At 39.1% G+C, this 12,829-nt stretch overlaps 1 protein-coding gene across 1 annotated transcript in view; it reads right to left on the bottom strand.

Moving 5' to 3' along the window:
* mgat5 (alpha-1,6-mannosylglycoprotein 6-beta-N-acetylglucosaminyltransferase) overlaps window positions 1–12,829 on the bottom strand; it is a 74,580-nt gene that overhangs the window by 8,879 nt on the left and 52,872 nt on the right. The window contains exons 11-12 of the mRNA XM_055218472.2: window positions 6,272–6,405; window positions 2,342–2,491 (exon numbers count right to left, since the gene is read on the bottom strand). Of these exons, the coding sequence (XP_055074447.1) occupies window positions 2,342–2,491; window positions 6,272–6,405 (284 nt within the window). The remainder of the gene's footprint in view (window positions 1–2,341; window positions 2,492–6,271; window positions 6,406–12,829) is intronic.

The raw sequence follows: 12,829 nt of genomic DNA on the forward strand, positions 1-12,829 counted from the left end.
TGACTTAAGTAAATGTTTGAGCCATGTGGCTAGCAGAGGCGGTGTGGCCCATCGAGACTTTTACAATAATCTGTTTGTGAAAGTGTTGCGCTTGGGGGCTTTAAGCGTCTCCGGGTGCACAAAGAGAGTTTTGTGCCGTGCCGGGCAGATGACCGCACGCACAGATTTAACAAATCAAATTAACCCCTGACATACAATTTATAGAATACTTAAGTTGACTCAATGAAAGAGATTAGCTTAATTGTTTACATCACTTATTGTTGATTCATTTAATTATAATTTTGCTTTAAACTTTCTTTGGACGCACTTCTTATGCTCACCAACAGGGGGCAGCAGAGTTGCACTTACAAAGAGGCTGACGGAGATTGACAAGGACAGTGATCTAAGCAAAAAGCTATTTTTAGAAATGTGTACTAGAGCATCTACATGTCTAATAGAACGAACTTTATTAAATCACGATAATGTGTTAATTGAGTCGACCCATTAACGAAAGAGTATGAAGATGAATAGCAGACTGATTCTCTCCCTCTGTACACAGGATAAATGACCCTGCACTGCTCTGTATGTGACTTTGAAACAACAGGAAAGGTAAGAGTCAAGCTCAAAGACTAGAAACAAGGCCGTGAGGAGAAAAAGTTTTAGAGCCGACGTCACTGTGCATTAAAAGCACAGCAGGACTCAAAGCTACTGTAAAAAAAACAAGCATACTGTAAAGCACCCTGGTTGCAGGCAGCTACTATTTACTATTTACAAATCCACTTAAAACAGTAAAAACAAAAAACGTTTCTGTATAAATATCATTATAATTTATTTTTATTGGAACACATCATGGTCTTTTACACATACGTTAAAATTTGTACGCATTATTGAGCCTAAACAAAAGAGCAGATTAAACGGTACATGAAATTATTTAAGTGTACATTTATTGGGGCTATGTCCCTTGTTTCAGGTAGCCACGATTTGGTTTGGCAAATTACGCATTCAAAGTTAAGCATTCGACGTTAAGCATTCGACGCTACGCATTTGATGTTGCGCATTCAAAGTTCAGTTGCTTTGAGTCCCGCTGTGCTAAAATATTTGAAATAAATGTAACCATGAATCAGTGTTTACACACCGTTTAATCTGCACTTTTAATAAATCAATTTGCAAAGTTAAAAATTCATTTAACGACTGTATTTTTTGTGGTGTGTTCTTGGTCTATTACAAATAAATTATATTGATATTTACGCATTCAAAGTTACCCATTCAAAGTTACACAGTCAAGGTTACGCATTCAAAGTTACGCATTCAAAGTTACGCATTCAAAGTTACGCATTAAAAGTTAGACCTCAAAGTTATGCATTCAATGTTATGCATTCGACGTTATGCATTCGACGTTATGCATTCGACATTACGCATTCAACGTTCAGTTACTATGAGTCCCGCAGTGCTAAAATATTCTAAATAAATGTAAGCATGAATCAGTTTACGCACCGTTTAATCTGCACCTTGAAAGTTACGCATTCGACGTTACGCATTCGACGTTACGCATTCGACGTTACGCATTTTATGTTGCGCATTTAAAGTTACGCCTTAAAGTTACGAATTCAAAGTTATGCAATAAAAGTTATGCCTCAAAGTTACGCATTTAATGTTATGCATTTGATGTTATGCATTCGACGTTATGCATTCGACATTACGCATTCAACGTTCAGTTACTATGAGTCCCGCTGTGCTAAAATATTCTAAATAAATGTAACCATGAATCAGTTTACGCACCGTTTAATCTGAACCTTGAAAGTTACGCATTCGACATTACGCATTCAACGTTCAGTTGCTTTTAGTCCCGCTGTGCTAAAATATATGATATAAATATAACCATGAATCGGCTTACACACCGTTTAATCTGCACTTTTAATAATCAATTTGTGACGTTAAAAATTCACGACTGTATTTTTTTGTGGTGTGTTCTTGGTCTATTACAAATAAATTATATTGAAATTCAGCATTCAAAGTTACCCATTCAAAGTTAAGCATTAAAAGTTACACAGTCAAGGTTACACATTTAAAGTTACGCATTCAAAGTTACGTCTGCAATAAGAGAGAATGTATGACAGGCTGTACATTATCCTGCTGATTACACTACTTACCAAACTAATACATAAACAAAATATTGATTAAAATAATGTTATTCGCTTAATTCGATAAAGCTATTGAACCCTAAATTGCTGGTAGCTTTAAAAAAATAACACAACATACAAAGTTTTTATGACTATTAATACGATATTTAAATTTCAATTTCCCGATTCCTAAACACACGGATCGCTGCAGTAAGATGGCTGTAATGTACTGCTGTACAAACCTTGGTCTCCCGCAGGAGGAACTGGAGATCGCGTCCGCTCAGGATGCCATGATTCTTCACGTAACTCGGCAGGTGGACCGTGCTGGTCCCGTGAACCGTACCGTGCACTTCCATGTACGAATGAATAATGTCTAGGTACTTCTTTTTGTCCTGGAAAAGATAGACAAGAGGAAGACGAATACAGGTGAGCAATAAAGAAAGTTTTTTAAAAAATGCCAATATAATTTGTTGTTATTAGACCAAAAACGCAACAGAAGTTGAATGCATTTTTGATGTCACACATTAAGTTTAACAAACATGTGATCTCCGCTGTGATGCTTTGTCACTGGTACAGATAATCCAGGATTACATTTCTGAAATTCTCTTATCGGATATGCGTGACTGGAGCTTATAAAAGAGTGAAAGCGATAAAAGGACACAGGAAGCTTAAAACAAGCAAGCGCTTATTTCAGCCGAGTGTTTTTGGCTCTCTGTGTGAACTTGTTTTGGATCAGAAGGCCAAAAGCAGACAGGAAGAGTCAAACAGCAGTTGATCCTAAGGAAAAACAACAAGACACCGAATACACACGCACATCCTGTCAAGTCAGGTGAAAAAACAGTACTAGTGCGTGTGTGCCTGTCCGAGCATGTACAGACACATTATCAAGATACATGAAATGGATAATTGGGTATAATTGTCTAAAATGTTCCTGTATTGGTTGGCAGCAAAACACTCATGGGTATTTATTATACAAGCACTTCTGTTGATGCGGATGTGATGGTAAAAATATTTGGAGATCTGGGTTGATGCTGCCAATACACTAGGGAAAGACTGTTTATGAGATACATCTACATTTACATCACATTTACATGTATGCAGAGTGACTTACAATGCATTCAGGCAATACATTTTATCAGTATGTGTGTATCCTGGGGATCGAATCTGTGACCTTTTGGGCTAAAATGCAATGCTCCACCAACCGAGTTATAAGAAGACCAAAAAAGTTTGACATACTGTATTCTCTGTAACATGCATACATTTGACGTCAATTTGTGTATGTGCATGCATGTATGTATTGCATAAGCACTAATAAGTATGGACTTGTTGATAGTATGAACAAGTAGTCATACTTCTCAGTGATGCAGCAGTTCATATGGATTTACGCTGTGTCAGTGTTATTATGTAATCTCAGACTGATCTGACGATGGTTAGCTCAGACCTCAGTGTGAGTTTTAGGACAGCATTTTCATGCAAACATGTTACATCTTAGAGTTAAAGCTGAAACACACACTTCTATATTGATACAACCTAACAACACACTAAAGCAAAATATAGACTTTTAAACAGTATAGAGAGAGAGAGATTGAGAAAGTGAAATATAGACAGACAGACAGACAGACAGATAGAAAGATAGATAGATAGAGGGAAGCTGTATGTATTATACTGTATGTGTGGGTACAACAAAGAGAGAGAGCGAGGACAGACAGACCGACCGACAGACCGACCTACAGACAGAAAGACTGACAGACAGACAGTCAGACAGACAGACAGAAAGTCAGACAGACAGATAGATAGATAGATAGATAGACAGACAGACAGACAGACAGACAGACAGACAGACAGACAGACAGATATAGACAGACAGACAGACTGACAGATATAGACAGACAGACAGACACAGACAGACAGACAGACAGACAGACAGACAGACAGACAGATAGATAGATAGACAGACTGTATGACACAGAGAGATAGATAGATAGATAGATAGATAGATAGATAGATAGATAGATAGATAGATAGATAGATAGATAGATAGATAGATAGATAGATAGATAGATAGATAGATAGATAGATAGATAGATAGATAGAAAGATAGACAGACAGACAGAGAGAGAAGCTGTATGTACTGTACTGTATGTGTGGCTACAGCACAGAGAGATAGAGATAAAAGAGTGAGAAAGAGAGATAGATAGATAGATAGATAGATAGATAGATAGATAGATAGATAGATAGATAGATAGATAGATAGATAGACAGACAGACAGACAGAGAAACAGACAGGCAGATAGATAGAGAGAAGCTGTATGTACTGTACTGTATGTGTGGGTACGACAGAGAGATAGAGATAAAAGAGTGAGATAGACATACAGACAGACAGACAGACAGACGAACGGACGGACAGACAGAGAAACAGACAGAGAAACAGACAGGCAGATAGATAGAGAGAAGCTGTACTATGTACCAAACTGTATGTGTGGGTACGACAGAGAGATAGAGATAAAAGAGTGAGATAGACAGACAGACAGACAGACGAACGGACGGACGGACAGACAGACAGAGAAACAGACAGGCAGATAGATAGAGAGAAGCTGTATGTACTGTACTGTATGTGTGGGTACGACAGAGAGATAGAGATAAAAGAGTGAGACAGACAGACAGACAGACAGAAAGACGAACGGACGGACGGACAGACAGAGAAACAGACAGGCAGATAGATAGAGAGAAGCTGTATGTACTGTACTGTATGTGTGGGTATGACACAGAGGGAGAGATAGAGATATTGAGAAAGATAGATAGATAGATAGACAGACAGACAGACAGACATATGGACGGACGGACGGACGGACGAACGGACAGACAGGCAGATAGATAGAATAGAATAGATAGACAGATAGATATATAGATAGACAGACAGGCAGGCAGACAGACAGATACACAGACAGACCAATAGATAGAGAGAAGCTGTATGTACTATACTGTAGAGAGAGAGAGCGAGAGCGAGATAGAGAGAAAGACTTTATTTGCATTTCAAAAGCCTATACACATATCCTTTGATCTCTAGACGACACACACACACAGACACACGTTTGTTTCCATGGAAACCTCTCTCTCTCTCTCTCCATCGTCGTTTCAAAACGCACTTGTTCTCGATCCACCCATCCTTTACAACTTCTCAGACTGAAGAACTGTGAAGCTGGACATTTATATAAACTCTGTCTGTTAAAATGTCCGAGGGCACTGTGCGGATCTGATCAAAACAAGTCACACTTTTCGACAGAAAAAGTCATTGTCTTTACGCCAATACCTCTTCATAGCTCTAATTTTCCTTCTCGAGTTCAATTTCGGGGTGAAATACGACCTGGTCATGTTATTGACAGGTTATGTAAAATTCGACCCTGAGTATTTCTCAACATTTACATAAAACAAAAAAATCAAGCTAGACAAACAATCTTGCGGGAGGCACTCGGCTTTCATTTAGTTTGTTCAGAAAGATTCAAGCTTTAGAAAACTTTAACTCTTGCTTTTTTTAAACCAGTTTTTCTTTTATTTAATAGACATTTAATAGAGAGGACAGGAAAGTACAGGGTGCGGGATCGACAAAGGACCTCGGGTCGGGATTCGAACTTAAATATAGGTTTTGGGAACTGGTAGAGCATTGCGTTAGCGGCGCAAAAGGTCAAGGGTTCGATCCCGATCACACTGATATACTGAAAATGGATTTTATCTTGAATGCTCTGTATGTCACTTTGGATAAAAGTGCCAAATGTGTAAATATAGTTTTGCGTTGTAAATATTATAGTTTGTTTGTCTAGCTCAAAAAAGCAAGCAAAAGTCACTTTCCCATGATATGACTCATTTTGAAGCACTGGCTGACGGTTCGGTTATGTACGCCAAAACCAAAATACACCAGAGAGATTTCAATTTCATAACAAGTTCTCCTTGTGGGAGCAAGTGTGTGGAGCAGATGAACTAAAACATTTGTGTGCATACAGCATGACAAATATTTAGCTTATCACACCCAGTTTTTTTTTTATTCCAGAGAAGTGGTGATTCCATCTCTGCACGATCATCTTACCCTGATCTCATCATGCAGAAATTTCCACCCCACTTTTTTTGTCAAACGATCTAAACATGGCTTTGTTATGCACTTATGGGGTGTAACTCACCTTCCAGAAGTTGTCCACCTTGCCGTACACGAGCGACTGGTTTTGCCGCTTAATGTCGTCGATGTGCCTGACGTCGCTGGCGTTGAGGTGTTGTTCAACCACGAAACCCAGGAAGCTGTTATCTGGAGTGTGAGCTGTAAGAGATAATCAGAGGAGACGAGTTAAGAAAACCAACAGATAAACCAAACTGGCATCACACGCTAATATATTTACCATATAATGCATGAGACTTTACCATGGTAAAACGTGCATGATAAGGTATTGGCTGAAAATCTAATCGAAGTAGCCAAACGAAACAAAGTGCCATTTAATCGTAACTTTTCCCTCTCTTAGATACCGCATATCAATACTATGCAAGATGCATGATGCTCACTATAGTAAAATGACAATATATTACACCTTTGACTGTGGTATCCATATAGTATTTGTCTGTTTTCCTTAGTTTTTTGATGATTGAATTATCTTAAAGGTGGTGTGTGTACATTTTAGCAACATCTAGTGGTGAGATTGTTATATTGCAACCAACAGCTCACCCCTTAATTTTAAAACGCATATGGTAGCCGCCAGAGGACAAACATGTGGTCTTCTGAGACAATGTAGAGATAAAATGCGTTCTGTAGGGCAGTTTGTCCGTTTAGGGCAGTGGTTCTCAAACTAGGGTCCGGGGCCCCCAGGGGGGCCGCGAGATGGTGCCAGGGGGCCCCCAGTTTTATGACATTTTATAAAATACATTAATTTATAATGAATTCTGTGAAATTAAAACAAAAAAATAAGGCAGCACTACATTGTATAATTTAACGTTTTGTTTAATTAAAATGTGAAGTTTTAGAACTGTTTTTTTGTCATACATTTTCTTTGGGGGGGCCGCGAAGGAATGCACCGTACACAAGGGGGGCCGCACACTGAAAAAGTTTGAGAACCACTGGTTTAGGGCTACTATAGGAACATGACGGAGATTTCCATGTAAGGGGACCCGCGGTGTATGTAGATAAAAACGGCTCATACTAAGTTAATAAAAATAATTATGTAAGGTCATTATGTAAGGCCTTATACACCACTAATAATATAGTTATGTATAATATATTTGCATTTCTATCAATCCTTCTAAAAGTTACACAGTGCACCTTTAATAATTATTTTTGTATACTTGTATTATTTTAATTAATTACTTTATTTATTTATTTTTAACATATTTATTTTATTTCATTGCTGTTATCGATATAATAAACAGTGTGTTCTGGGTTGTTGGAGAGGGGTAAAACATTTATAATAAAACACAAAAACCTGTTTTCGTACAAAAAATTACTTTTTAATAAAAAAATGGCAAACGTTTTTATGAAAATAACGAACAATTTTTAATATAGACGGTTTTCAGCAGTAACAACATAAACAAGCAGCTTTCGTGGAAAATCCGTAACTTCCGGTAAACTCAACAACAAAATCCATTTAAAGTAGTTTATTTATATAACAAGCAAAATAAACAACACGTAGATTACCTCGAAACCAAAACATTTGTTATTTTCGACAAGGTATTTGTTTAAGAGTTCGGTTTCAGCGACTAGTCAGACCATTAAACAAACAGAACTCGAAGTAAAGTTGGGACCAGATGCGTAATCGCATCACCGCAAGTGCGTCCAATGAACCGGTCTATAAAGCAACTGTTAATGGCGCATTACGTTTAAAGCTGCAATTCGTAACTTTTGCCTCTCTATCGCCATCTCTGTTTGAACATAAAACTGTCGGTTACTTTACGTTTACATGATTTTATTCTATATATTTTTATCTGTATTTATTGACTGTATTTATTTGTAATTTTTTTTTTATTCTGCCGTTAATGTTTAATGTTATAGCGTTTACCGTAAGTTATCTGTATACACCTAGGGGGTGAGAGTAATACAATTTCTTTGTACTTACTGTAAAAATGGCAAAATTGACAATAAAACAGGCTTGAACTTACATTTCCCTAAAATCGCACACAACAGCTCAAAATATAAATTATTATAATCATTATAGATGACAATTACAATCATTATAAACATTATTATAAATCATTATACACCCTTGTGAATCGAGGTAAGGTACAGACAGACACAGACTTTTTATGTATTTATGTACTCAAAATGATTTTTGTTCACATTTAATGAAAAAAGTTACGGATTGCAGCTTTATGTTTACATAATGAATTTAATGATTAATAACATTTAACTGAACAAATAGCAATATCAAAATGTTAAGATGAACTGTGCCATGTACGAGAAAAATCTGTGTGGGTGCCGATACTGCCAAGCGAGGAGCTGTTACCATGACAACAGTCGGCCAAGAGGTCGCCAGGGTAACAAGTCTTGGCAGAGATGCACCTGAATGCCATCTGTCTAAAAAAACCCCCAAGATTAAGATTTCTGAATGACACCCCTCCTCCAATGTTATAATGTGGACTGCTTATGTGTATTTGTGTGTGTGGTTATAGCCTGCAGTAGCAGCTGTAATGGGTTGTCACGGTTACCCGTCAAATCCAATAAGAACGCAGACGAAATCCAGAACCCAGGCGGCCTGTAACGCAATTTGTGCAATTTTGTGGAAATCATAAATGGGGTTTAAATGGAATATGACCCTTTCTCTCTCACTACAGTTACTGTAAACAGCTCACACACACACACACACGCACACACACTCTTATAGCGCCTGTCAACATGAATCAGTATTAACTCTCCCAAATGCAGTCATTTTGGCGCTCTGCTTCTGTGCATCCATAAATAAATGCATTTAAGAGAAGTATGGTGTTTACATGCAGCACAACACCTTACTAACACATACAGTAGATGAAAGGTTTAAATGAAGAGATTTGATTGCGAAAGACGTCCACAAACACACCCGGCGCCAGGGGAGTAGTTTCTAATCAAAATTAGCAATAACAACCCCCCCAAATGTTTGAAGCAAATCTATTCCAATGCCCACCACCCTTGCTAAAAACATTTCTGGATGTGATGCAGCAGGACCCGGAAAAGCTGAAGAGGCAAATTACAGGGCGAACAGGTGGCGTCAGAAAGATGCCATCAGTAATTATCAGGAAAAGGGAGTATGTGTGTGTTTGTGTGTGTGAGAGAGAGTTTTTTATGAGGGTAGTTGTGGAAAAATAGAAGTGCCAAAAACAGAAAATTACAATAAATTTCCAAACAATCCTTTACACACGCTGGCAATCCTATTCAACACTTCATTTATTCATGGGCTTATTCCGCTAACTTACACACAATAATGCGTTTTGATTAAGTGACTATTTGTTTAATTTATTAATTCTTACTTATAAATAAATTATTGCAAACTTTACACAGGAAGGCCACCTGACCCAGCCGGGGTTCGAACCACAGGAGCTTCCTGCTGTGAGTCAACAGTGCTACCCACTGAGACACTGTGCCGCCTAGGGGCGGGCAATAAACCGCTAGAGATTTTGGACCATCGTCTCTAACGTCACGTTGCGTGTGGTCACGGAAACGTCCTGTTTGTACACATATTTAAGCGCCGCAGTTTAAAAACAAGTGATTTTAAGCCATTGAAACACAAACAACAGATCTATATGCGCGCACTGTTTTTGTGTGAGAGTAGCGCACAAGTCGCGCATCCGCTGCTCATTAAGCTTGTGAGCATTTTTGCCATACAATATAGTTCTCATTTTTATCCGCTTAAAAAATCGCCACGTTTTATTTGTGCCAACATACTTACTCGTGTAACGACTCATGTAACAGTCTTTAAAAAGAGAAAACATGGAAGTGTTTGGTGCCTTCTAAATATCTCCCTGTTTGGATCCTAAGGAATGAATGGGGCTAGGCTAAATGCTAACAAATTCGCGCGGGCTGTACAAAGATTAAGTGCATGCATTGAAAAAAGATAGGGATGTATTAATTTGTTAAATTTGAGGTAAGAACATAGTAAAATATTGAAAAACTGTATAATGCACTGTTCTAAAGTATTATGCACAACAGATTTTCAAAACATTTTATAGGTTGTAAATAACTAAAAATGGTCCTCAAAATGGTCCTGGTTCTCAATAGGCTTGAGGTCAGGGAAGGATGTTGGCCACAACATTAATTTTTATTCTTTTTTTTGTCTAATGACACTGAGGTATCTTTGCAGCATGAGATGGTGTGTTGACATGCATGAAGATTATTTGGCTAAGTAAGGCACAGTTCCTCTTTTTGTACCATGAAAGGAAGTGGTCTGAGGTCATTTTCACACCTTCAGAGACCCTAACGGTACATTCACACGGGGTGAAAATGTTCGGCTCCAGTATTCCATAACCGTAATTGGCCGGCTCTGCCTAGGTTATTTGCATAAGGCGATCTGATTGGCTGACGCACGCGTTGCCGCTTGAAAAGTTGAGGAATGTTCAACTTCTGCCGCGAGCAACGGCAGTGACGCGGCGCTAATGGATCCACAATTCAGTTCGGCAACACATGATGTCACCCATTAAAAGTGAATGGGAAGCGTTAACGATTATGCCCCGTGTGAATGCAATGTAAAGGGGCCTACCAGCTCTCTCCCGATGATTCTAGACTTGTGCTTCTTCTTTGGCTGGGGGCGTGCACACCAAAGCTTTTTTTCAAACGACTGCCGCTTACTTCAGCTGAGTGCTGTTTATCAGTCGTTGTGCGATGTGCTGGTTGGTTGTTGTGGTATTTGTCCCGCCCCTCCTCCACTGTGATTGGACGCAGTGTGAGAGCTGACATTGACCAGCTGAGCTTTTCACCCAAAGTGGAATATTTTTCAACTCTCTGCGCTCAGGCTATACGCGGATAAACCGCAGGCGCCGGCTTTCAGCGCGGAAAAAACTGCCACCTGCTGGCTTTTTTGAAAAACGCCACACTTCCATTGGAAAGAATTCCAAGGGGGAGTGCTTTGGTGTGCACGCCCCCTTACTGTGGGTTACACACGTGTATACTGCCTACTAGCGGTCTGCATGTGTAATTGCACGTTGACGCGAACGACGACGCAGATGTATATATGAAAACTGATACGTAGTCTACGCCATCGAGGCTACGCCTATGCAACACTATAATGATCCATTAACTCTTCTCCCGAGGCTCATGGGATAGTAAAGTGTCCATCAAATGAACACGTCAAAATCTCACCATGGCAGTAGTAGGTCATCTGGGTACTTTTCGCCTACTGTTTTTGGAATAGTATGAATTTGAACATACTATTCACCTCGCCTACTGCTTTTCGCCTACTATATAGTATGGAATTTGGCGGTTTTGGACGCGACCTAAGCAGCAGCCATCTAGTGTCGAGACGTGAAGTTCTTTTGGCATCAATGAACACCACGAACCACTCGGTGAGTAGTACAGTTTTGAAAATGAACGTTAAGTGTTGTTTTAATGACATGTTTGTGCATGGCCATTAACTTCCATTCTGAAGCAGTCAAGGGACGTGTCTAAATGAGTCGAAAAGTCAAGACACGACCCATTGTCAAAATTTCTGTGTCCATCACTGTAGTTCATCCAAAACAAACCAGAAATGAGACTCAAAGTGTTAAATACCGGAATTATCCTTTAACAATATTCCTGTCTGTATCTCTCCAGCAAGTGAACATTAGTCAGGCTTGCATTGAGGAAGATTTGTTTGCATTTGTGTTTGTGTCTAGAAAAGGCTACAGACAAGATAAAAATAATTTGCATGCCAAGGTAAATGAGAAGTTGGTTAGCTTTGAAGCCCTCATGCAACTCTGTCTGTATGGTTTCCAGTAAAACCTCAAGCAAGTGTTGGAAAAAGTGTAGTCTCATGCCAACTGTGGTTTCCGAGGCGTCTCGAACCTTCTCCACGCACTAATAAACATCACGTTTGGACTTCCCCTACAAAGTGACATATTCAATCCTTAAATCTGAAAAAAGGGAAATCGATAACTATCATTCTTGCTAAGCCGACCTAGTTTCTCTTTCAAGCTCGTCCAGGTTCGTTTCTTACATGGATTGTTTGTCAAGAACAGGAACTAAATTGTTCGACAATAATGCCGTACAAAGGCGACTTCCTCTCTTGATCTTGTGGTGTGTTGGTGATTCACTCATCTGATACGTGTGGGAAGCGTTAAGAACAAAAGCACCTTTAGGAAGGGCGGCACTGCTCGTAACGAAGGACATTTACCCATTAAGGAAAGGAGGTCATGTCATATAGATAATAAACGGGGTACAAAGGTTAACAATGGGCAAAGTACTGTAGGTCAGCTGTCATGCACCGTGCAATGAGATACCGCGATGCATTGTGGGAGCGGACAAACACAGTCTTTTTTGGGAAGTGGTTTTGAATTACAGCAATTTTTTTGTATTGAGTAAAAGTCTGTCTGCTGTCAACGCTTGTGTTTTGCAGTAATTAAAATATATTTTAACAAGGAAACTGGTCTCTCTTTCCGCTAGATCAGATAGCATTGACAGGTCTCATGAGACTCGTGCCCCAAGGTGAGCACTAGGGAAATACAGTAGTTAGCGTCTCTACATGCCGGTAATTCCTAAAATGTCTTCGCTCATGATCACACCTAAAAACTTCAAACATGTTTCAAGTCTGGTATCAAAT

Source organism: Misgurnus anguillicaudatus, chromosome 23 (assembly GCF_027580225.2).
Source record: "Misgurnus anguillicaudatus chromosome 23, ASM2758022v2, whole genome shotgun sequence".
Lineage (NCBI taxonomy): Eukaryota > Metazoa > Chordata > Actinopteri > Cypriniformes > Cobitidae > Misgurnus > Misgurnus anguillicaudatus.